Source organism: Cyanistes caeruleus, chromosome 4 (assembly GCF_971803275.1).
Source record: "Cyanistes caeruleus chromosome 4, bCyaCae1.hap1.1, whole genome shotgun sequence".
Taxonomy (NCBI): domain Eukaryota; kingdom Metazoa; phylum Chordata; class Aves; order Passeriformes; family Paridae; genus Cyanistes; species Cyanistes caeruleus.
The window spans coordinates 55,985,180-56,010,294 of record NC_141704.1 but is presented as its reverse complement, the minus strand read 5'-3'; the positions used below and the strand labels follow the sequence as shown (position 1 = coordinate 56,010,294).

Sequence of the window (25,115 nt, the reverse complement as noted above, 5' to 3'; positions counted from 1 at the left end):
GAAGGATTGCTTTGTGTTTCAGACTGGAGGCAGCCAATGCTTCAGCAAGGCACTCCCTGCTTCTCTGACACCATCCAGGGGGATCCAGGGATATCTGTCCACTTGATTTAAAACACACACAGACTGGAACTGCCTGCTGCCACCCTTTCCCTGTGCACTGTCTACATCCATAGGTCCCCTACACCTGACAGTATAATTTATGTCATCTTAAAAGGTACAAATTTATTTGTGTATCACATAGTTAATATATAAAAAAAAAAAACAACAAAACAAACCACAAAACAAATATCATAGCTTCACCACTTTACTTTGTTCAGACTGCCACTGTCACATGTAAGAATTCTGTAGGCCTTGGCCCTGGCAGTCTGAAAGTAAGCCAAGGGGTAAGAGGAAATAGTATTTATAACACCACATTATCCTTCCTGAAAAATCTGTAAGATTCACACCACATTTACAGGAAAAGGATACGCATTACATTTCCTAGAAAACAGCTCTTAAGAGACAGCTCAGAGAAAGAAAGCTTCCTACAAACACATGTAAATTATTCTCAGGATACAACAAAACGCTATTTAAGGAGTGGGAGAAAAGTTGTGATTCCCATCCTTCTCGTTGATTATTAAAAGCTAGAGGGGGGGAAAGGGCAGTTTCAAACTTGCTCATAAAATAGATAAGGAGCCAATACAATTTTTTCAAACAAGCATTCTTTGTACCCCCTTAAAAAGGTAAATACCCCTAACTACTGAAATCAGGAGAACCAGACAGAACTATTTGGATAGCTCTACTCCAAGCTTCTCCAGCAAATCTCAAACTCACTCAGCCGGTAACTTCCTTCCCTGTCTTTAGCCTTAGAGGGTTTTCCAGAGAGGGAGACTGGCTGGCTAAACCCAAACCTTCCACAGATCAGTTTCACCCATCTCTCTGTGAAAAACCTAATTCAAAATATTTGCTGTTTTATATTAAGTGTTAGGGGGTTGGGTATGCCTTTTGATTGAACTTACCCCAAGCTGAATTTTTCTCAGAACTGAAAAATGCACTCAGAAGTAAAGCAGTATTTTCAACAGTATTCTTTAAAACTCATTTACAAACATAGAATGGAAAAAAGCCAAGCCTTTCACTGGATGGTGCAATAAAAGATTTTTTTTTTTTAAATGATGGAAGCCAATTCTGTACATTATGTGTAGCATAAGCATCAGTTAAATGGATTACTGCAACATTATATCTGAAAAGCTGGGTGTAAGTCACAGGTGTACGCCTACTTCCTAAAAGAAGGATATAAATCTTATGCAGGACATAAATCTTAGAGGCAATGCTTCCTCATAGATATGTCCTGTAGAAACCTTAACGCTATGAACAGAGCTCAGTGTATCTGGCAAACGAGCCAGGAACTGAAACCACTTATAAACATCACAAAAAGCGATTTGCTATGAGAAAGTGCCGAGCTGGTGAAAGCAGCAGCAAGAGAAGCCAAAAGCAGCGGGGTTATTGGTGTGGCAGATGTGTCAGGCAATCCGCTCAGGAGCCTTGGAGCTCCTTTACTGCGAAGAGGAGGGAAAAGCCACCAGAGCATTCCAGCTGTATTGCATCACAAGGCAGCTGATGTCCACCGGTTTATTTGCCTCAGACTAGAAGATTAACTCTTGGTGTCTCTGGACACAGACACACCCCGAGCCTTGAAGAGATTCAAGTTTACCAGGAGCATCCCGGTCAGCCTTACCTGCTTCAGAAGACATTGCCTGCCAATTCAATCCAGTAGCACTGCGAGAGGAGCTGACTTTGCAATGGCAACGACCCTGCGAGAGGCTCCCATTTACCCCATTCACAAGCCCCACAGGCGGGCAGACAGGGCTGCCCCGGGGATGCTCGGGGTGTGCTGACAGCTCGCCCGCCGGCTCCCTCCTCAGCCCATGCTCCTCCTCCCGAGGGCGAGCCCGGCTGGCAGCAGAGGCGCAGAGCAGCCTGCCCCGAGAAAAGAGCGCAGGCTGCTCCGGGGGAAAGAGGAAAAACAAAGAAATCAGCTTATGTAACAAACAAACTGCTGGAGAGAGAAGGAGGAGGAGGAGGAGGAGGAGGAGGGACTACAGTAAGTTGTTTTGTCTAATTCCTCAGCCACTGGGAAAGTTTTGTCACTATTAATTGCGTTGCTGTTTGAAACGAAAGCGGTATCAAGGTTAAAGGACAAGTTAATATATTTTTCTGTTTGGTGCTTTGCTCGCCCTTTATATTGCATGGTGCTCGTTTCAAATCATCTTCTGCATTTCCTAATTGCTCTTTAAATTTATGCCTAGAATTAAGTACACAGGATACCAGAGCACTGACCAAGAGGATCAGCATTAAAGAATTGTTATCAAAACATTAGTTTATTTGGCATAGATTAAAACTGGTCAGAATAATTTAAAATCAATTTTTAAATGACATAAACTCCATATCGTGCTCCAGGGCAAAATACAAAGATATTAGAGTGAATTATGAACTGAGGAAATACACAGTTTCAAAAAGCAAAAGGAATAACTGGAAAGGGAAGTTACCCCGAGTAACTTTCTTTTATTGTTCAGAACTCCCACACCATGTGATCCCCAGCTGGCACACATTCATCTCAGCAGGAGAAAAAACCTGGGATTTAAATCCAGCTCTGTGAATTCTGATAATATGAATCAGAATATAGCAGCCAGCTGAGGTTGTTTTCAACCTCTGGACCGGTCCAAACCACAGCTCCCTGCAGCCCCTTCCATCTCCAGCCACTCACAATGCCCATGCTCACAACACTGCAGAGCTGCTGGGAGAGGGGAGCACCAAGGGAACACACTTGCACAACAATCCGTGAGAATCTCTTTGTCACTGAGGGCACAGCCTCTGGAACGGGCAGCTAATTGTTTCCTTTTATTACAGATGTTGTACGGCAGGGGGATATTGCCAAAACCAGAAAAAAAACAACTTTTCTCCAGTTACTTCAATACTTTTTGTGCCTTTTCCTTCTTGTGATGAGCAGATGCACGTTCCATATATATGGATTTGAAACCTAAATGGAACACATTTTCAGCACCCTGGCTGAGATTTAGAAATTTTCTTTCTGTTTTGAGCATTTATTTTTAAACTGCTGAGCTAGGAAGTTGCATTTCCTCATCCCTGATACTCCTAGCAAGTAATCCCAGGCTCCTTAAAGACACATACAAATTTTATTCACCCAGGTCATCGATGCACCATTAAAATAAAAAATACCGTTAGCTGAGTTTCATAATCAGACCAAGAGAACTCCAATGCTAGAACTCCAATGCTAGATTTGTATTTTGAAAATTCACCTCCTCCAGGAGCTCAAAGCTTACCCCTCTTGCTTGGGTTTACACATGAAGTGCCTTTATAACAGAACACCTTCTTGCTCCAGGAAAGCCTCTGTTGAGAAGGTAAAATTGCTGCTCAGTTTCCCACATTTGGAACAAACCACTTTCCCCAGGAGTCTGGTTTGTCCATCTGCCAGTGAGTGAGGGCTTTGCCAACCTTTCTTCAGCCAGGTCTACCCTTCCCAACCCAGGAAAACCACTGATAATGCCTGTCATGCAAGTACATGTCAAATTTTAAATTCAGATTAGATCAGCAATATAGCTTTCAATATTGACACAAACAATACTGTAGGTTAATAAACTATGGGACAAATGGCTACAGAAGAATTTAAGAAGCAATTGTTTTAGATAAGCAGCTACATAAACTGTTACTGACCAATGCAAGCAAAGAGAAGAGAAGGGGTCAAGGAAAAGTAGGGGCCAGACAAGAGAGTCACTGCAGCTCTGCTACCACTCAGAAAGCAGGAATTTTACACACATGAAAGAAACTGGGGATCCTATTCCACTTCCAGAAGTAGCAACATTAAAACAAGTATAAAGAAGTCATCACTGCCCATTTTTGACATACATATTTAACTCCTCCCTTTTTTTAAAAAAAGTAATATATTAATTATATTAATTGTGCCTTATCTATTTGATTAGCTAGCAGATAAGGGGATTTAGAAGAGATTAAACTGCTAGGAGGGGAATATCTCATTAACCTATTACCCTGGTTTCACAAGTGTTCTACGCCCAACTTTGCTTTCTCTAAAAGCAGGAACACACAGATTGCACAATGCAAGTATCAGCTGAAAACTCAACAACAAGAGGTGCAGCTATGTCTTCCCTGTCACCAAAACATGCCTTTGAACGTTAAACAAAAGTTAATTAAAAAATAAGGTTAGTTTTATTAATTTTCTCTAAAAGGCAGATGAAGAGGCACAGAGAACAACTAATTTTATTTAACTGTTAAATAAAACAAACATTCTCATTAGTGTGTCATAAAAGTCATACTGCTAAGATAAGAAGTTGCCATCATAACCAGAATAACTACAGACTAAACACTGCACGCTTTTAGCCCTTGCACAGCAGACTAGTTCTATGAAACTACGTTACCCCAAATAAAAATTGTTGGCTCATATATGATTTCCTCACTCCAATAATTAAAATTTTCATAAATGTCTCACAATAAATAGATGGCACTTACTTTTTTCCCACTTCCAAGCACCTCTCAGACTGAGCCATACCATCTTTCTGTCAGTACTTTCCCCATTTTGCAGACGAGGGGACTCAAACTGTGTACATAACTCATTTGAATATTCTTAATGTGATGAAGCTGAGAAGGAAGTCACATGAGTACTGTTAGGAAACCTGGAAAGCCGAACCAAGTATTAAAGAGCTACGTGAGCAGTGTGCCACTGTGACACACAGCCCCCAAACCCAAATTGGCTCATGTGACAGTGAATCACTGTCCAGCACTCGGTGTGGCTGTCTTCTCCTCCTTCCTTCAGACTCAGTTCAGGCACAAAGTGTTTGAAAAGTTTTGCTGCAGATCTTGCACAGTTTGTGTAAGCCAGGGAGGAGAGGGATTTTTGTCCCAGCCAAAGGATCAGTAACTCACCTGCACCCTGACACAGAATTCAAAAGGAGAACTTCTGAAGCATCTCCCAACTTTCTTTTTTCCATGTGAGAGATCTGTAGACATCTCAGTGAGTCTAAGAGAGGAAGGCCCCTTTCGCAGGGCTCCCGCAAAGCAGCTGTGGCTGGCTCACACTGACCTCCCCTTTCTCTTCTCCATTACACCCCAGTACTCCAAAATCACAGGATTTGGGGCATGGGCAGAAATAAAAGCATGCTTTGTCCTCATCCCCAGAGAGCTCCTGAGGTGCTGTTAAAAGCCCCTCTCATGAGCTGGGCAGCAGTCTGCAGAGGGGTTCGACTTGGCTCCCAGCTATTCTTAGGGAAATGGGATTGGCTACAGGACACCACACAGGACTGTCCCAAAGTGACCCCCACTTCTGTCACACCTTCCACATGCTGTCCTTTTCCTGACTCGTGGGACAGGCTAAAACCAGTAACAAGTGATTTTGGGAAGAAGCCTGGATGGCTTAAACAAAATGTATTAAAAAAAACCCCAAAGCACACAACTTATTTAAAACTACTTGTTAAAGTGTCTTGTTAAAGTGCATCCTTCAAGCTTTGCCCCAGGGCATGCAAGGAAGGAAGAAACAGTCATATCACAACTCAAGATTTGTAGGCATATAATGAATAAAAGGACAGGGGAAAATTTGATATTAAGGAAGTGACCTACAGAAATTAGTGATCACCAGAAAAAGGAGGAGGGAAAATCCACATAGAAGTGGGCTGAGCAAGGAGGATGTTTAGGAATGGGTATTCAGGACGGCTGCAACAAGGAAAAGCAACAATATCTTTAAAAAGATGGGCAGCTAACCCTGAACAAGGTGAAAAACACTAAGGGATCTGCAGCCCAACAGAAACACATTTTTGAAAGGACATTTTCCCATCCAAATTCTAAAAATGAGGAACATCTATCCCTCTCCTCTCTAGCTCTCCTGGTTCACATGCAAGAAGATTGTGACTTCATCACATTGCAAGAAAAGCAAGCTCTAGGTAGACATGATGAACAAGTACCATGCCATAATTAGAAAGTAAATAGCAGTATTTTTCCATCCTTTTTTTCTTTCCTTCCAGCTCAGTTGTATTATGTGTCCCAAAGGGAAAATCTGTGGTTGTGCTCATAGAACACAGAATAGAAGCTCTTAGAGGAAAAGAACTTTCTGTCCTATGTTTGCACAGCATTTGTCACTGTAGCATCTTGGTGTCTGCAAGTTAGACCAAGAGTAAGAGTAATACAAGCAACTACAAAACTCTCCAAACAAATAATGAAATGGTTGCAATTCAATGAAATCAGAGAACTATATCAAAGATCACTGAATGCCATCCATTCCATTAGAGTTTACAAAAGGAACATTTCTTCTATGGGAACTCTAGTTTTACACTAACCATATAAAGCTGGGTTTCTGTAGCTTAAAGCACCTTCCATACCTGAAAAAAAAATAAAATCCAGGTATCTGTGGTTCATTTGTCAATCTTCATTAGTAAAGAAAGATCAGCAAGTGTTAACGGATTTCTGGTTTAAGACATGGAAAGTGGCCAAAGGCTATGTCTCCATCAACTAGGTTTGATTTGCCAATTCTTCTGTTTAAAAAAATAGTTTAACAGTTTTTATTTCTAAAATCTCCTTTCTATATATACAAATGATAAATGTATATCCTGCAGAATCATGCTATGATATAGGGAAGGGGACTCGTTTTCCAGTTCATGTAGCTTTTGGTCACACACAAATACACAAAGCACATGTGCACCCCACAAAAAAAGGCCATGACCCATCCAGGAAGAACACCACACAGACCTGTCCTTAGATTCTGCAGTACAGTGAAAGTACAGTGAATTCGTAACTTTAAAATTACCCCTTCCACATTAAAAAATCCAAACAACAGACTCACAAAATAAGCAGATCAGATTGCAGTGATTTCACTTCCATATAAAAATCAAATCAGGGCAGTGCTAGACACTAAAAATAAAGTACAGATTATTCTAGGTTTGAGTTAATAAAACCCGCATGGAGGGTTCACAACAAACAGCAGAGTGGAATGCATTAATACACTTCTGGGGTAGATAAGACTACACAAGATATGATCAAGTAAAAAAAGATGACTAAAAAACCAGTCAAATATTCTTTATTTGACAAGAAGCAGTAATAAATGTTTGGGTAATCCACTATTTGATGCAGAAAGCATCAAACACACAAGCCCCATGGCTTGCAGCGTCAGTTTATGGATCATCCATGATCATTTGTGAAACTGTATTTTGCCAGATGCTGAAAGCCATATTTACCGTGAATCTGTTTAGTCTTTCCCTGAATCCCATTTACATTTCTTAAACAGAGTATGTGACAGTACAGGCATTTTTAACCTATTCCACCTTAGCTCTGACTCTGAGCTTTCTGAGGAGAAGAAACTTGAAAGCACAAGACAATTCCCCTTCCACCTCCCTGTCACACTATAGAAAGTATCAGATGAGCTTTCTCCAGAACTCATCAGTTCCTAAAAGTCACATAAGCATAGAATGATTTGGATGGAGACCATTCAGCCCAACCCTCCTGCATGGGCAAGGACATCTTTGACCAAATCAGTTTCAGGACAAAAAATATCACTATCTCTTCACAATGCTTTCCTTCAGCCTCAAATACAGCTACAGCTATATAGTAGATATATATAGTAGTCTTCTTACTTTGTCCTGTTAGGGCCAATATAATCTAGTATTTACAGGACAGTCAACAAATTGAGCCCTTCTTTGCAGGCTTTTTCTGCCCTGCCATTAATACATAGAGCTGATTTTTTTTTTCCAGTCCATCCAGCCTTGTGTACCTCAACAGTCCAGGGAAAAGTGATCACAAGGAATTCAACAAACCGATTTGAATCAAAAGAGGGAAGGTGAAAATACAGACAGTGGTGACAAATAAGAGAATGCAGAAGTGTATTTCAACTTTTGGAGCAGCAAGGGTTAAAGGTCAGAGAGAGCTGTGACTGGTTTTATACAGTGAAGTTGTGCTGAGAGTTAAACACAGCCTTGGAGACCACACCCACACTAATGAAACTGTAATTTCCTTTAAATTATTGCCATCCACACACCAGACCTCACCAGCCAGCCAGTAACTTTTTCACTTCACCAGCCACTTTTCATCATTTATTTCAACACAAAAGCAATCAATAAACTCTCCCCCACAGTTCCTTCACTGCTATCTCTGAACTCCAAAAACCCAGAATCAGAGAAGATGCCAGCTACAAAAGAGACACAGCCAGGTTTCATTGTTGTCTTTCTTATGGAAGGAAATTCTAAAACACCACCCGATTTTGTGATAAACAGGATTAAAGCAGTGCAAAGAAAATCTTAATCCATTAAAACATGATGAACAGACTAGAGTATCAAAGAACAGTAAGTAGATCACATGGGATTGAGAGGCTTTTCCCTCTCATCATGGCTGTGTCCTGGGTGTTGTTTTCCACTGAAAATGTTTAGTATCAGATTGAGGGAATATCACACTTCTGCTCACACAAGCTGAGGACACTCCGTGGAAGACACACACATACAAAAAAACCACCTCAGCTACCAAATGAAGTTTTGCTCCTGTGTTAAACAGCAACTAAAAAAGCATTCTACAGTTTTCAGAATTTTTCAACATTGGGAAAATTTTGGAATATTTGGAATATTTTCAGGCAAGTCAGGGAAACACCAGGAATAAGACCAGTAAAATCAGTGACAAATCTGAAAAATTTAATTCAATTGTTTAGAAAGACTATACTTTAAAATCAATGAAATCAGCTTTACAAACACATACACACACACACACACACACAAATGTTCGGTCTCTTGTGACCTAACCAGGCCACAGCTTGCAGAACAAGGGGCAAAACTTGTGGGCAAAGCTCTTCATCTACAGTGCCCCAGACTAAGCCTTTAAAATGAGCATTTCCCCAAAGTAAAAGGATGCTAGCAGACAACAGAGGGATGCAACATTGCTGACTTCACTGAGGGTTAACTGTGCTAACACTGCTAACTGAGTATTTCACTGTATTAGATTTTAACTGTTGTGTTTCAGTTCTCAGGCAAAGCTCTAATTCCATCACTGAGGCTTTGAATTTATTTTGGCTTATAGCAGCTATCTTTAAGAGTGTTTGTAGCAGCTTCCACAGTTGAAACTGACTTACACACAGAAATCTTGACAAGCCAAGGGACTAAAACACTTGCCAGTTACATGATAGTGGGTGGCCAAGTCATAACAGCAACATAAGGCTCCAAGGAATGGCGTGAACAAGAGCTACTGTAGAGAACAGACATCAGAATTAGTCTTGGAAACTGCCTTGACTCACAGAGCTGCCAGAGAACTATTTCAGCTGGAGAGAAAAGTGGCTTTAAAGAAAGGTCTTTAAAGAAAGGCAACAGGTAATCTTATATAACCTATGAAGCTTTTTGATACTTTAGAGAGTTGAACAATACTCAGCCACACTGAACAAGTGAAATGAGAATAAATTATTTATTCTGTGTCTCAATCTCAATGTACTGCTACAAGCATGGTATGGGAAGCCATAAAACTATTTTGGATCACAAAAAAGCCACTTCATGCTTTCACTGATCTTCCTGAGCATCAGTGACCTCCTTAAGAAAGGGAGGAGAGTAAAAAAATAGAATAAATATTACCTTGTGTAGAAAATAGGACAGCAGTGCAGGAGAACACAAAGGATGCCGATAGGAGGAGGAGATACAATGAAGAAAAATTCCTGGTGAGAAGTTCAGGTCCTGCCCTGCAGGAATGACTCATTATAGAATCAAGCTGTTCTTTAAAGTATCATTACAATCTCTTGAGCTAATTTTCCCTCTACTACTCAAACAGCAGCTATGTTTGACATCTCTCCAGGGAATACACCACACCACCCATGGCACTACTTAATGCCTTCAAAACAAAAAACCTTGGTTGTAGAAAAGTCTGTAATTCAGGTCTTCTGCAGCCTCAATCCCCAGCTCATGAGCCTTTACTGAAAAGGTTTGCATAAATCTTTGTTTCAATCTTAGCAAACAAATTTTAAACAGATACTCAGTACTATAAACCACACCAACACCTAATTGGGCAAGTGAACACAGATTTTGGTTTGGTTTTTGGCAAGTGTTACTACAAGTAGAAGTGGAGCAGACAAGTTACAACACTGTTTAATATCAGGGTTAGCTACACCTACACCCTCTCCACGAAGGTAAATTGTGTCTGTGGCAGTGGGAAAACCACAGCAGGAAAGCACAGTCTGAGGAAGGCACAAGCCAGAAAATGTCTACAGATGGGCAAGAAGAAGTACACAAAAACTGCCATGAAGGTTCCTTCAAAGATCAGCAGCTGGAAAAGCACTTCTACTTGAAAAAGCACTTCTGCTAGCCATCTGTCAGGACTAGAAGGCTATTCTTCCCTCAATTCAAAAATCTGGCTGCTCTGGGTTACCATTCTTCTGAAGCACTGGGGACTGGCTTGAGCCCACAAACATCCTCCTGAGAGCAGAATTCATGTCTCAAAGTGCCTGCTTGAGTTTTCTACTGACAGGGATCTCATGACACTGGCAACGAGTTCAGTCTTTCTTGTTCAGTTTTTGAAGCATAGGGTAACACTGGCTTTTCATCATTTAGCAGAGTTTAAAGCTCTCTTTAAAGTTTGCTGCCCATAGCCATAACAGTCTGTGATTTGCAGTATGCCAGAAGAAAAGCCTGCTGATCATCTAAATGACAGGTAAGTTATAAGGCTACCTGTGACTGAGGCTGGCAGTGGGGAAATCCCACACAGAAACCTCAGTGACCAAATGGCTCCTTCCAGTCCTGAGCTCCACATTCCCAAACACACTCAAGGACTTTGCTGAGATATTCATCAAAAAGTAAACAATTCCTATTGCTCTCATAAGTCCAAGTAGTATTTTTATACTTAAAATGAACAGCTAATTACACAGTAAGAGCAACTGGATGAACTGGGTAAAAATAAATAAAAAATAAAAATAACAATTCCACTTCAAGATATTCTGTTGCTGTCATGCAGTCATTTCTTCCCATTCTGTTCTTCTTCCAGCTTTGAATAACAATTACTTGGGGGAAATATTTTCTGAAACTATTTGCAGAACACCTCTGAGTCTTCAGGTTCTTCAATCAGACACCTTAACGAGGTGGAACCACATGGAAGGACAAAAGTATTTCTGTACTAAATGCAAGCCCCTCTGGAAAAGACTAAAAAAACCTACCACAATTCACAAAAATAATTAATCTGCCAGTCTCTCCCATTTAGTTACTCACTATCTCACTGCACAGGTTTAGGATGGTGATCAGCTTTAGAACAAATTCAACCAGTTTGATGTTTTCTAAAATCTGGTACAGCGCTTCCCAGCACCGTGGGAAAAACAAGTGTTAATGCCTGAATTCTGAATTTTGACCCCACCCACAGAAAGCATAAAAGGCACCAGCAATTTTACGCGGCTAAGGCCCAGCAAACAGACCAACAGCAGCAGTGCCTGTGTCAGCAGGTTTATCCTCCCACATCCAGCGGCTGGAGAACTCCATTATTCCATGGGACTTGCAAAGAGAACAGTTTGTAAACAGGCACCAGGACTTTCCAAAACAGCTGGCCCTTCAGAGGGAGCTGCAGGCTTTAACCTTGAAACAGCCATGCTGCTGCAAGGAGACAGTGAGGAGCCTGGCCTTTTTTGGGGTTTTTTTTGTTTTAATGTTCACTATACACGAGTAAACGGCAAAAACAAAGTGTATTGAAAACGAAGCATGCTCAAAACCTCCACCAAGCAGCAGCCCGAACACAATGCATAAATAAACCCAAGTCATGTCAAACAGCATTCCACAGTCATGTGTCAAGTGAAAAGCAGAAAGACTTGTCTGTTTGAAGAAAACAATTGTGATCGTTTATGCACAAGCCACTTTCCTATATATTGACTCAGGATTTTACCATTTAATGACGAGTTTCCTCAAAGCTTAGTGAGAACAGACACTATAAACAAGGATATCATGAGCTCATTATATACTAGGTTGCATTTCTAGACACTATTTAGTTGCAAGTTCATTCAAAATGCCGTTTCACTGTGAGATGATGTACCTAAGTTTAGTTTACCCTCTTAAAATAACCCAAATTGAATCACTACTCAGTATGACCCATCATCTCTGCTGGCCCCCAAAGCCTGTATTTTAGACTAAATCTCCTTCAAGAGATCATGCAGCAGATTACATTGACAATCATTTATTTGCGTTAAGCATAAACATCAGAGCCACTTGTAATAATTTACCAAAGATTAAAAAAAAAAAGCCTTAGAAAAAAAAAAATCATTAGTTTCCATCAGACATTAAACAGTTCCTCTCTTATATAGAAATGGGATGTCTACTATGAAAGGCCAGATGCTCAAATGGATTAAACAGTGTCTAGCCTTTAAATCCTGCACCCACAAATCAACTCTGACCTAGTGACCTAAAGTAAATTTAATAATAAAATAAGTATCTAACAGACACATATAGACCAATCAAGACAGAAATTTAAAAGAAATTAAAAAAAAAGTTTCCCCTATGACTGGACATTTACATGGTGCTCATCAGAGAGTAAAAGATCTGGAGAGTGCAGAATGTGCAGTCCCCTATTTATCCTTGACAAAGGTTGAGCAGAGGCAGTGGGAAAACAGGCTCCTCAGCAAGGCCCCAGTTAGCAATGAGGAGAAATCACCTCCAGAAAGGGTACACAAGCCATTACCTTCCTGCCCTTAGGACTGCTGCTGTCTGAGAAGACTTGCCAGCCAGACAGTAACTCACAGGCGGTGACAGTGAATGCTGTGGGCAGCAGCCGCCTTCCTCCGAACAGAGCGGGGAAGAGAAACACAACCCACAGCAGCATAACCTTGGGAGAGCTGCCCTTCACTCCAGCCAGCCCCATGATAACACCTGAAGGGTGAAAGTCTAATCTCTTTCCAAGCACAAAAGCCAATCTGCCCCTTTCCTTCTGACAATGCAATTACAGACCTGGGACTTGCACGTGTGAACAAGTCCATGCAGCCCATTAACAGCAAGTTTTGCATAAATCACCAACTTCAAAGACAATGCAATATTTAAATTCTGGGGAAGGAAGGGGATTTTTTGAAAGGGTTGGTTTGGTTTTGTTGTTTTTTTTTTTTTTAATTACAAATGAACACAGCTTTCATTAAGGTTGCTCACCCAGTTCCACCAATATGAGAGTGTTACATGGTGTCTGAAAGGACTCCAGGCACATACACCAGCCTCCCACAAGCACAAGGAAAGCTCATTCACCACAAACAGTTAAAAGCACTTAAAGAAATAAAAACCCTCTCAATCTCCCACACACTTTTGTCAGGCACCAAGACTTGAAAAACATCTTGTAGGTTAAAAATTTATCTTAGTCAAATATGTTGCAATCATGACTTATTAACTCTATCAGCAACTTTCCGTCCAGACTCCAATGCACTGACATTTTCGGTGCATTAAAGCAGAGGACAGAGAGGTTGAATTAGCACTGACACAGTTTTAATTAAAAGCCTCCAGTAGTGTTGTCCCCTGCACCAAATAAAAATGGCAGTTCTGGCAAGAGGGATGCAGCATAAGACCTTTATTTGAAAAGGGAAAGCCCATATGTGACTAAGAACATCTGCTGAAGTAGCATTTTGCATTTTTGGGGTGTAAAATTTTAATGTTCCCTCGTTTAAGTCAGCAATTTGAATTGCACTTAAATGTTCAGCATGCATATATTATAAAAAAAAAAAAATAAATTAATACTCCTCACTCCTGAAACACAGCAAAAAAAGTATTTTATAGGACAAGTAAACCTTACAAGGACATACTTCTAATTTTATTTTCCCCTTTAAATTAAATCCCGATATCAAAACAGTCACAATATTTGCAGAGAATCCTGAAAACTCACGTCAAGTCTTTATACAATTAAGCTGTATGAGAGAAATAGTCCAAAATGTTTGGTCACTTGGTGAGTTAGAAAGAGGGACAGAGGGTGGGAACGAGGAGTGGAAAACCTGCTCCTGCATTCTGCCTCCCTTAGGCTGCTTCCTCTGGGCAAGCTGCATAAAACACCCTGAACATCCATTGTATCGCCAGCTCCGTTCCAGCATTTCCCCCTCGTCTCACCCTTCGTGCCAGCAGGAAAACCAAACACGGATCACATCCAAAAAGAAACCACTCGGACCAAAAGCGACCGGCGTGAAAAGACACGTAAATCAAAGAGATCTGGCAGCAAACAGCATTTCATAAAGAGCAAGGGATACGGATTGCTCCATTTGTGTCAGTCCGGCCAGTTATTGTTCTGACTTACTACTTCAACTACCCCAGATTAAACTGCTTGAACTGCAACAGACAAACGAAGATCCTGAAAATACAATCCCCACACCCCCTCCTAACAATAAGCATTATTTCCCTGGCGCTGCCATCCTCGAACCTTAAAGCCGCTGCATCAATTAAAAATTACCTACATACGAAATGAATTTAGCACCGACCTTGCAAAAAGCTCGCTCCCCTTGGCTAGAAACCATGGAACAGTTTTGGTAAAATCCTTTTATGTGCTCCTCCAGCCAGCTAATTCCAGCCTTCCATTAACGCACTCCATTGCAGATAATTGCCGGCAGCACACGCTCCCCTGCTTCTGCCGGTTCCCGAGCCGGCGAGGATAATCACATTCCAGCAGGGAGGGGACAGATGGCAGCCTCCATGGAAACCGCTCCTCCCCGGCGAGCGGCGGCCCGCCGGGCTCCCGGCCAGCGGGGCAACCAGCGCTCTTTGTGCCGCAGCCCCGCCGAGCCCGGCCTGCCTGGGCGTGCCCGGCAGGTGCTGCTCCACAGAACCTGCCCACAGCAGCGTGCCACCTGCCAAAACCTGCAGCGTGTCACCTTCACACCGCCCGCTCTGTCTGCCGGGGGAAACACCCGGCCGCAGCTGAAGCTAAACGGGAGCTCTGCTCGCTGCTAAAACACAGCGCTCGGGGGAATTAGCTCTTTCCCCCCTGACAAAATGATTTGGTGAAGGCCAGCTTATTTCCCCCGAACGGGCTGGATTTCAGCGCGATTGGAAACGTTTGCCGCCTGATGGCTGTCTCCCGGACTTTGAAATTGCTCCCCGCGAGATGCCATGAGCTATTGCTCAACAAGAACCGCACAGACCCTCTGTTTCGGTCTCAGGGCTTCTGTCAGGCTTATCTGCTCTGCATCTGCCCAGATCGATGCTGATTCAGCAGCAGGCAAAACTGCCCTGGCTCTCTGCTGCACTGCCAGGAGAGGCGGGGCTGGAAAAGCCTTCTTTTTCCCTCTCAAAGGTGTGCCTGAAACCTCTGCTCTCACCGGGCCAGACCAGACCCTGCACAGCTCCACACCTACAGAGAAGGTGTGTGCACCAGCTCAGAGAATTCCCACTGATGATGTCTGCAGGGAAAAAGGGAAGTGGCTTCTCACATCCAACCGATAATGATCTTCGCTGCAAAATAAAAGGGCTTTGAAAGAACATATTAAGGTTTTAAATACTGATGAGTTGCACAGTCTCAAAATACTTAAGGTTTAAAACACTGAATGTACAATAGCCTTGACTCACACAAACTTTCTCTGCCTCACTCAGCGCTTATGACTAATGGCATGTCGAAAAAACTGGGTAATTTTACTTGAAGCTGCACCAAATTTGGGCCTCAGGCTCCTGCATGCTAACTTAGGTCTAGCAAACAATTCTTTTGAGGAAGGGAAAATGGTTTCCTTTCTCCTTTAATCTTCTAGCTGGCCCTGCAAAACAACTTTCATTCCTCTAAAAGACTGAAAAACCCTGGACCCCACCATCACAAAATCATGTCTTCTTCTGCAAATGGTTTCAGGCATGGAGCTCTATGATTTTTTCTCTCCTTCCACCCAAATTTTCAGTCTTCCTCATCCTCACTCCAGAAGGATGTTTATCTTGTTTCACAGCAAGCCCAGAGAAGCTGACACTGGTAAGAGACACCACTATTAAACTGCCAGCGCATTACCACTGGGAGCCCTTCAGACCTCTGCTCACAGCACAAGAGTAGCTGTAATCCACACAAAAGTCCACAGAAAGCTGAAGACGACCCAGATTTCAGAAGGAACTCACAAGGTTATTGTGGATACTGGTGAAAGATGTGGGACAAAACCCAGGTCTGCCAACTTGCCCTCCAGGACTAGTAGACCATTCTGGTTTATGCTGCTAATTACAATCTACATTCTTCTTCTAAATAAGTAATCTTTACATCATCAAAAAATTCTTAAGCTTACATGGACAGGAGACCTAATTATCCATCAGCAACTGCAGTAAAATAAAGTAAGGAAGAAAACCTATTCAACTTGCCAATTGTTGATAATAAAAACTTTTCAGCATTAAAGAATCATGAAAGGCAGCAACACCATTTCCTTTTTGCCCCTCAAAAATAAAGACAGTGTCTCAGAAATTTGATGTACTTATAGATTTTTATGCATTTACGCATTTCTGTGGTTAAAAAATGGAGCAATTACAATTCTTAGCAAATTGACTTCAAAATTATAGGGATTCAAGTTCAGTTTCAGTCTTTTTTCCATCATGAAAGGGACATCTCCTACAAAACAATTTTCTAGATTTATGTTAATTCCAACTTTGCATTTAAAAATTAAGTTGTTTAATGAAATATTATAAGCCATCTTGGTATTGTAAAACCTGTTCCATACACCATAAAAACCCTTAGACCATCTGTTCTTGAACAAGAACTAGCTGTACTCATTATAGGAGGATTGCTAGCAGAATGAAGGGCAACAGCAGTCAGAATCTATTTCAGCTTCTAACTTGGAATTTCTTTAATTATTAGGTCTGATTTTAGGCAGATACAATGTGTAGGAAAAAAAAAATAAACCACATGGAGCAGCCATCACACAAAGGAAGGGATGAAAGGACACACTACAATCTTTGACAGAAGCCATAGGTAACATATATGGAGCAACACTAAAAAAAGTATTCTCTGTTCATACGAGAAAAGTTTTATTCAAGCTACTTGAAAGGGACAGAGGAAATCAGCACATCCAAAATGACTCTGAGGAGGGATGGATGAAGAAAAGAAAATTCAGTCATCTCCCCTTCTTGTTTGGCTCAGAGACAGAAGTTTAGGAATAAACTGGTTTTAGCTGGAAGACATGAATGGAAAATAAAGAACATATTGACATCCGGTGTCCTGAATTGATTCCATTGAAAGGATTGTCTTTCACAACAATGACACCATGTGCTTCAGCTTTTCCAGTCCCAGCTGCTATCTGACAGACCAAGATTTTGGCATTTTATTCAGGTTGATGGAGTCTGAAACTAAGCTTTAGAAATGTACGTTTTTCAAACTGGATAAAGTGGTCATTTTGGTAATGACCACTTAAAATTCTATTCATCCAAAACAAGTTATGTGAGATTAGCATGAGGCATACAGATAGCAGTTACTACCATTGTCTGCATAAGATTTGAAAGCTTGAACTGAAACCAACCACAGCATCTAAGTAAGTGACATGTCAGGCCTCACACACGCATGGTTTCAAGTTGTTGTCCATTTGTTACACCATTTCTTAGAGTTCTACTGAAACAGGCTTGTGATTCCTGACAGTTGCAACATTTACTGCCAGACAAGGTAAAACAATAGAACATTGATCTGCTCTATTATAGTATTACCTTTGTTTCTACAGAGAAATCAACTGCAATATAAATACAGGCTCATAGAACAGTTTAGGTTGGAAAAGACCTCCAAGATCATGGAGTTCAGCTATTAACCCAGCATCACTGTATCCACCACTAAACTACATCCCCAAGTGTCACATCCACACATTTTTGGAACGCTTCCAAGAATGGTGATTCCAGCACTTCCCTGAGCAGGGAGTGCTTGATCCAATGCTTGATAACCCTGTCAGTGAAGAATTTTTTCCTAAAATCCAATCTAAACCACCCCAAGGACAGTTACTTGTTACCTGGGAGAAGAGCCTGACCCCCACCTTCCTATAACCTCCTTTCAGGTGGTTATAGAGAGTGGTAAGGTCTCCCCATGGCCTCCTTTTCTCCAGGCTGAACACTCCCAGCTCCCTCAGTGGCTCCTCACAGGACTTGTGCTCCAGCCCCTGCTTTTCTCTGGACACACTCCAGCACCTCCATGCCTTTCTCACAGTGAGAGGCCCAGAATGAACACGGGATTCGAGGTGCAGCCCCACCACTGCCAAGCACAGGGGCACAAAATGGCCATGTATTCCTTTTAGCTCCAAACCATCTACTACTGAAGAAGTGCACCTCAAGGGAAACAGGATGTCTACCTTTTCAAGAGTATAAAAAAATATTGCTATTCTCATAAGCAAGCATAAAGGCTCAAATTTGCAAAATTTCCTCTTACTTTTTCAAAATCCCAAGACTTAGCATTTTTTCTGTGATAAACACAGAAGGGCCAATGCTTCCACGCTTTCACTGCCTTATCTCAACTGGCTGGTTTTCTAAAAACCACGGTACTTTGAAGGAGGAAAGCAATGAATTTGGCCCTGCAGACAGCAAAAGATTCCTCTTCAGCAGCTCTGAAGGAGCCAAAGGAGACCTCAGGCCTGGTGAGCTGCACTCCTGTTATTCCCCAGTGATTTCAGGCCGCACGGCTTCGCACTGGCCCCTGCTCCTCAGTGCCACAAGAAACAAGACCATGGCATTTATTGCTCTTTCACAGGGTGCCCTGAGAGGAGATGTGTGCTGTGCATGGAAAAAAGGGCAGCTGTTTTGCTTTTGTCCTTACAGGCAGCGTTTGGTTCATGTGATGTCAGTGTTTTGGGCGATAAACCTTTCCCTTCCAAGCTGCCGCTCTTTACAGAAGGGGGATTTGCAGCAGAGAGGTGAGCTCTCTCCTTCTCTCCACCTCACTGACACTGTCTCCATCCCCTGCCGCAGTCCTTCTTCCAGTGTTACAGCAGCTGTTCCCCTGGACATTCCTTTTTGGCAGCTGCCACTGAAGGACAACAAAGGAACACGGGCAGAAGTTGTACTAGGCCAGCTTAGTGATCGCTTCGGCCCACAAGCCTGGAAGTTATCCTTCCTTCTTAGGCAGCTCTCCAGAATAACTTTCAAGCTACAGAAATATAAGAAACGAGACTTTTACTGTTTTGTCTCCAAAGATAGTTATTTTCAGATCACAGCACCAGCCTGATACACTGAAACACATTCTGTAAACCAGAATTGCTTTTATTTCCAAGCAGTTTATGGCACCTCTCCCACTGAGCTGTATCAATAGTGACTTCGAGCTAGTAATACCTGTAGCAAAGATATTGTTTCTTCCTAAAGCCAATACAAAGCATATCTAGAGTTATCTAAGCACATTGATAAATAAAATTTTCAAGCATTCTTGAAAGTAAATGATGTAAAATTTAATTTCAAGAAAATCTAGCCATGGAAAGTCTCTAAATCTCAGCCCCTTCCTCTAGTAAAGAAAATCCTTTTGCTAACTGAAAAGATACAGCTAATTAACAGAATTTTACATTGTAAACACTGAATTATTTTTATGTCAACAGCAAAATGTAGTGCACAGAAGAACTGTTAAGGAGACTTGCATAGGATCCCTCAGGAGCACTGCAGCTCAGACCTTCCACAGCCGAGGCATGAAGCAGTTCATACTGGTGGTACCTGCCCAGGAGCTGGATCTAGTTTTGCAGGTTGTGCATGAATGGAGAGAAATGGAAAGCAAACATCAAGAGGCTTGCCTCACCACAGCAGAATAAGCTGTCACACTAATGCATTTAATTAAAAATTAAAAAAAAAAAAAAAAGGCAAGAAGTATGACAAAAGTAGAGCAGATTTCAGCTAAAAACTCAGTTTGTCAAGGTAGGACAATTCAGTTCACTGTCTGGAAGCACCCAACAATAGGGCACAGCAACCAGCAGACGTGCCTGATTATTTCTGCAATCTCACAGAGTGTTTCCATGGAAAAGCAGCAGCCTCCTAGGTTTGACATTCAGCGTCTGACAGCTGAGCCAGCCAAAACTCAGACTCACAAGGCTCAAAGAGAGATCACAGACAGCTCTTTGGATCTGGTTCTGAGCAATGGAAAAGTAAATCCAGCTCGGGGAAGAGCCCAACCTCAGGGGTTCTGCTCTGTTCTTTTTATTTACTAGTTGAGTTCCCAGTGAAAGCAGAACAGACATCAGAGCAGCACATGGGTGGGAGCTGTGGCCACAGGGCTTTCCTTTCTCCTTAGGCTTCATTAAAGCATTTCTGAAAAGTCTGTATAGGAACTGAAGGACTGCTCTTGGACAGAACTGGCAAAACAAAGACAGAAATGCTGGAAGAAAAATAGCCTGTACATTCCCTCCTCTATAAATTATCCTACAGTAACAACCAGAAGCAGTAGGAGAGTAAGGAAATGTAGAGAGACCAATGCTACCACAATGAAGTAACTCACAACGTTATGGGTATTCAGTGAGCTTGTCTCCTCCGTGCAGATACAGGAAGCTCTCATATTTCATCAATCAAACTTGGAAAGAAAAAAGGTTGTTATAACTCCAGAACTTGAAGTTAGGCTTTGCAGAGGTAATCTGACCACAGCAGGAGCAGTGGTGTTTGAGCAGTACTAAATATTACATCATGCTTTAGCCCACTGCATGTGGATAACTTATTAGTGGCAAAGAATGCAGAAAAAAAATCTTAAAATGCATTTAGCAGATCACTTTATATAATACACATTGATTCGATTTAAATTCCTCAACAAACTCATCAGGCACCACTTTGCCAGCAGTTTCTGGGGTCTAGAGACACCGGTGCCAGACCCAACCCAAACAAGCACTTTTCTGGGGACCTGTAACAGTTTCCAGAACAACACCACATTCAATTTACAATAAACCTTGCCTTTCTCTGCCCAGAAGCTCCTTCCACAGGTCAGCTCAGCACAAAACCATCTAAAGAAACCTCATTTTGGAAGGTATTTGATAAGGCAAACCTGGAGCATGCTCCTTCCATGCCTAGAGCTGACATCTCCACTAATAAGAGGAAGGAAAAGCAGCATCACAAGATTTACTGATAACTGATGAGACAACACCAACAAAACCTAAAAATTCCACCCACTTCCCTGCTAGCTCACACAACACAGTTAGCTTTTTTTCAACCCAAATCTACAGGGCCACTTGGGCCAACAATAGCTATGTGTTCCACTAGAGCCACCCAAAACACTCCTGGGTTTTATTTTGTTTATATTTCAATGGCTCGGAGATTTCTTTGCAGCCTACCTCCTCCCACAAGAATAAGCAATCAGTTTCACAGCTGGGGGAAAAGGAAAAAAAAAAAAGGAAAAAGAGGTTTTGCCAGAAATTGCTTAGAAAATTCTGATGAATACTGGAGGTTTTAGTCACAATTAAGGCTTCCAGGTGGATTCCTAACAAATATATGACACTAGAGGCATACAGCAGGTAATCTCTATTTCAGATTATTTTCTTTAAAAGTAATCAGCCTAGTACAGTCTATTGCTGTACAGCATTACTGGCAGCAAGCACCTCATGAAGACTTGTATTATTATTGCTACTAACATATAATGCAACAAAGAGGGATCTTGCAATGATTTTATTACTTTGCTGCAAGGAAACACAAAAGAATTTTAGAACATGAGTCACTACAGTACCTTGAAAGGTCTAGAATTTTTATAGTTTGCCTTTAATTGCACTTACTACACATAAGGATAAGAGGAAAAAAATAAACAGCATAAATCAAGAGACCCCTACAAAGAAAGATTCCACATTATGAGAAATGAGCAAGACTGACACATGTGCACAGAACTAATAAACTGATTTTGCTTACTAATAAAAATTTTGGAGACACTTTTGAAGTTTTGACTGTCTTTGCACTGGTGAGAAAAATGAGTCAAAACAATGCAGTGCCAGCAGGGATGAATAATTAACTGCATTTCAAAGTAATACAATATAGTGCAAATGTGTATATATAGTGTATATATGCACTACAGTGAAATATTTTCCATCCAGTCTGCCTGTACTTACATTTTAAACAGCTAGGATATATTTTATATTTTGATATATATATCTATAAATACATAGCACTCTAGGAAATGTATTACCTAGACTTTGCTTTTAGGAAAATAAAACCTTTGGCAATGCACTGCAAGGTAATGATGTCAGGGGCACAGACACTTACCCCTTGTCTCCCATCCATAATTTCAAAGATCATCACTATTCTCAGACTGCATGTGACAGAAAAATAGGAAGGAAAGGTCAGGAAAAAGTCAGAAACCAAGTCCAAATTTGAAGACAAGTCCATGGTGTGCAATGAGGAAGGTCACAAGCTTCTATTTCTCTTTCTAAGAGTAACTGCATTGGATCAACACATTCTTGTTCTGCTCCCACCATTGCTCATCCAAGCCATGAGAACTCGGTTTAGTGCAACTGCCTTTGGATGTTGGCAGATGACTCAGTCCTCAACAACAGCAAGAAACAAACTTTTTTTCTGATATCAGCAGAAAAAATAGATCTAGACCACGGATTCACTCCTACACAGAATTTTGGTCACAGGCTACTAGGAAAGTTACTGGCCTCCTGCTGATTTCTAATTCTTCATGAAAGATCTATACATGTATCAGCTACAGGCCAGGATGAGAAAAACTGTGTATGTCTTGATTTTCAAATATTTCTGAGACTGTCCCAGAGGACATATATCCACTTCAAAAACAGTGCATTATTAAAGAAAAAACCCCACAAAACCAAAAGACAGCTACTTACAGCTACCCATGCCTTATATAGGAATGCCTGTACCACAAGCAGAAATCCTTACATTCCAGTAATTTTGTGCAAGTAAACCTACTTGTCTGGCAGGCAATCCATAAACTGGACATAGAATGAGCATTATCAACTTATTCTATGAAACAGGAAGTTCTGAATTTCATAACTTAGTGACATAATTCAGGAAATAAGCAACGAGAAGTATTTCAACACATACTAACAGCAGATTGTGTGAGTGGGCACCTATGTCAAAGGAAATGTGTCTTTAAAATTTTTCTTTAAAAAGAAAAATATTGTTACACGTCATGATTCATTTGTCTCGCTGCCATCAAGAATAATTATTTTCTTTTCCACATTATAAAACCTGTATTCTAATCTCACCTTTAAGGCCTTTTGGGAACATTCACATCTTAAGAAAATAATGAGCAGCTCTGGCAATGCAGAATGTCACTCTATAGAAGAGCGGTCCTGTCTTTTAGTTTGTTAAGAACTAGAATAAATAGAACATGAATAAATTCAGAGAAAGGATTTCTATAAATTGCTTCCACTTGTAGCCTCACTATTCTTTCTACAGTAATAAACTGTCTAGTAGTGAGTTATTATTTTCCTGTAGCACGAAACTTGTAAACAAGACAAGCCTTGTAATTTGCTCCTCCATTTTTGCTTCTCATCCTTGTGTTCCTTATACCCAACTTCAGCAGGAGGCCTCCAACCCTTCTACTGCTACACATTTGCACCATGCAAAATTCAGCAGAAACAAGCAGGCCCTGACTGCCAAAAGCTCCTGACTCCTTTCTGCATGGACTGTCATATTATTGAGATGGTATGAGAGAATTTCCACCATGCTTCAATTAAAAAAAAACCAACAAACAAACAACCCAACCAACAACAAAAAACAAAAAACAAAAAACAAAACCCTCTTAAGATAAAATCTCATAGCATGAGGCATGGATGAATGGATGATGCTGGCAGCTTTCGAGCTAGCTGGACACTCAACTGTCACAGCACCCACTCCATGCAGCTTCTTGAGTCCATTCCTCAATTTGATACTTTAAAACCAAGAAGAGCTAAGATTTCTAACAAAAAGGGGAGTATCGCTTCAAGAAGTGTGAGAACTTACATATCAGAAAATTGATATTTAATGGTCAATAGGAGTTCTATAAATACACAAACAGAAGACATAACAGGTGACTACATGGTCCAACACCCAGCACTGAAGCATAATTGGCATGTCTAATCCGTCCTGGGAAGATAAATATGTGAAAACTACATCATCAGAAACATGCACTATACCTCTCTCAGGTTAATACAAGAGAAAGAAGAATACAGTACTTTTTAATGGTGTTTAATTTTAATTTTTAATGGTTTTAATTTTAATACAGCAGAAAGCTGTCTGATGTCACCAGTGTAAAACAACCACTCTCATTTTCTCCTAACTACCAGCAGGGCAAAGATCCTCAGCATTCCCATGAAAAAATGGAGTTTAAACATCATCATCTCTCAATACTGTCCCCTTTTTCACCCAGAAACCCTTCTGACCCTTTCATTCAAGCTCTGAATCTATAATTTGAAAGCTCAGTATGAATTATAATAATCTTTTTGGTCATATTACTTCCTGCAACTTTAACATGAGAAACATTAAATTTTCACACTCTTTCTTCCCAAAATTTCAGGTTATAAAAGGAAGTGATAGCTCAACAGAAATTAATGAAAGGAAAATTGTGGGTTTCAGAGTTTGTGGTTTGCAGACTTACCTTTGACTTCAGAACTATAACCATTAGGAGTGATTGCTGTCATCAACAGGAAAACAGCTGCATCCAACAGTCTGCAAAGAGCACTCACTCATCTGGACTACAGTTATTTAGGGTTCAGTAGCATTATATCATATATTACATTGATATATATCTAAATTCATGTCATTTTATTTAAGCTTCCATTAAGGTTTTTATGACAAACAATTAAGGTTGCATTGTAAGACTGTTATTTTATTTTTTTTTTGGCTCTTGAAATAGTCTATTTCCCTTGCTTCAGTAAATTGTAAGGCAATTCCACACTATCATGGGACACAACATAGGAAAATCTGTAGTCTATCAGGTTTCAGATTCAGCTATTAATCAATCCTTCTAGTCCCTAACAAGTAAAAACTTTAGTAAGTTGTGACATTCATACCTGGGAGCTACAAAATGAAGACAAAGCACCGGAGAAAAGATTTTCCCTTCAGTCCTACATGATCCAGAACAACCAATCTCCAAAATGCATCCACTCCCCAACTCAGAAAAAATCACATTCAAATTTAAGACACGCATTTGTCACAGCAAAGACATCTACGTTTGTGATTTATCAGAAGTGATGCTAAAAATGGACATTAATACTCCAGCTGACTCAACACAGCACAGCAGCAGTGGATGATTGCCAAACTGACCTCAAGTACGTTCCTCTGAACACAACATAC

General features: G+C 40.9%; 1 protein-coding gene across 7 annotated transcripts in view; it reads right to left on the bottom strand.

The window, feature by feature from the left end:
- The window catches only part of FGD4 (FYVE, RhoGEF and PH domain containing 4), a 105,265-nt gene that overhangs the window by 53,055 nt on the left and 27,095 nt on the right, over positions 1-25,115 (bottom strand). The window contains exon 1 of one of the 7 annotated variants that reach the window (XM_086884881.1): positions 14,429-15,126. The exons of 2 other annotated variants lie outside the window; for them this stretch is intronic. Coding sequence is in view for 2 of the 5 variants with exons in the window: in XM_086884879.1 (XP_086741005.1) it covers positions 9,597-9,717 (121 nt within the window). In the remaining 3 variants the exon portion in view is untranslated. Of the gene's footprint in view, positions 1-1,714; positions 4,073-9,596; positions 12,243-12,666; positions 12,946-14,428; positions 15,127-25,115 lie in introns of those variants that run through there. 4 more of the 7 variants (XM_086884883.1, XM_086884882.1, XM_086884879.1 and 1 more) reach the window with 4 other exon arrangements.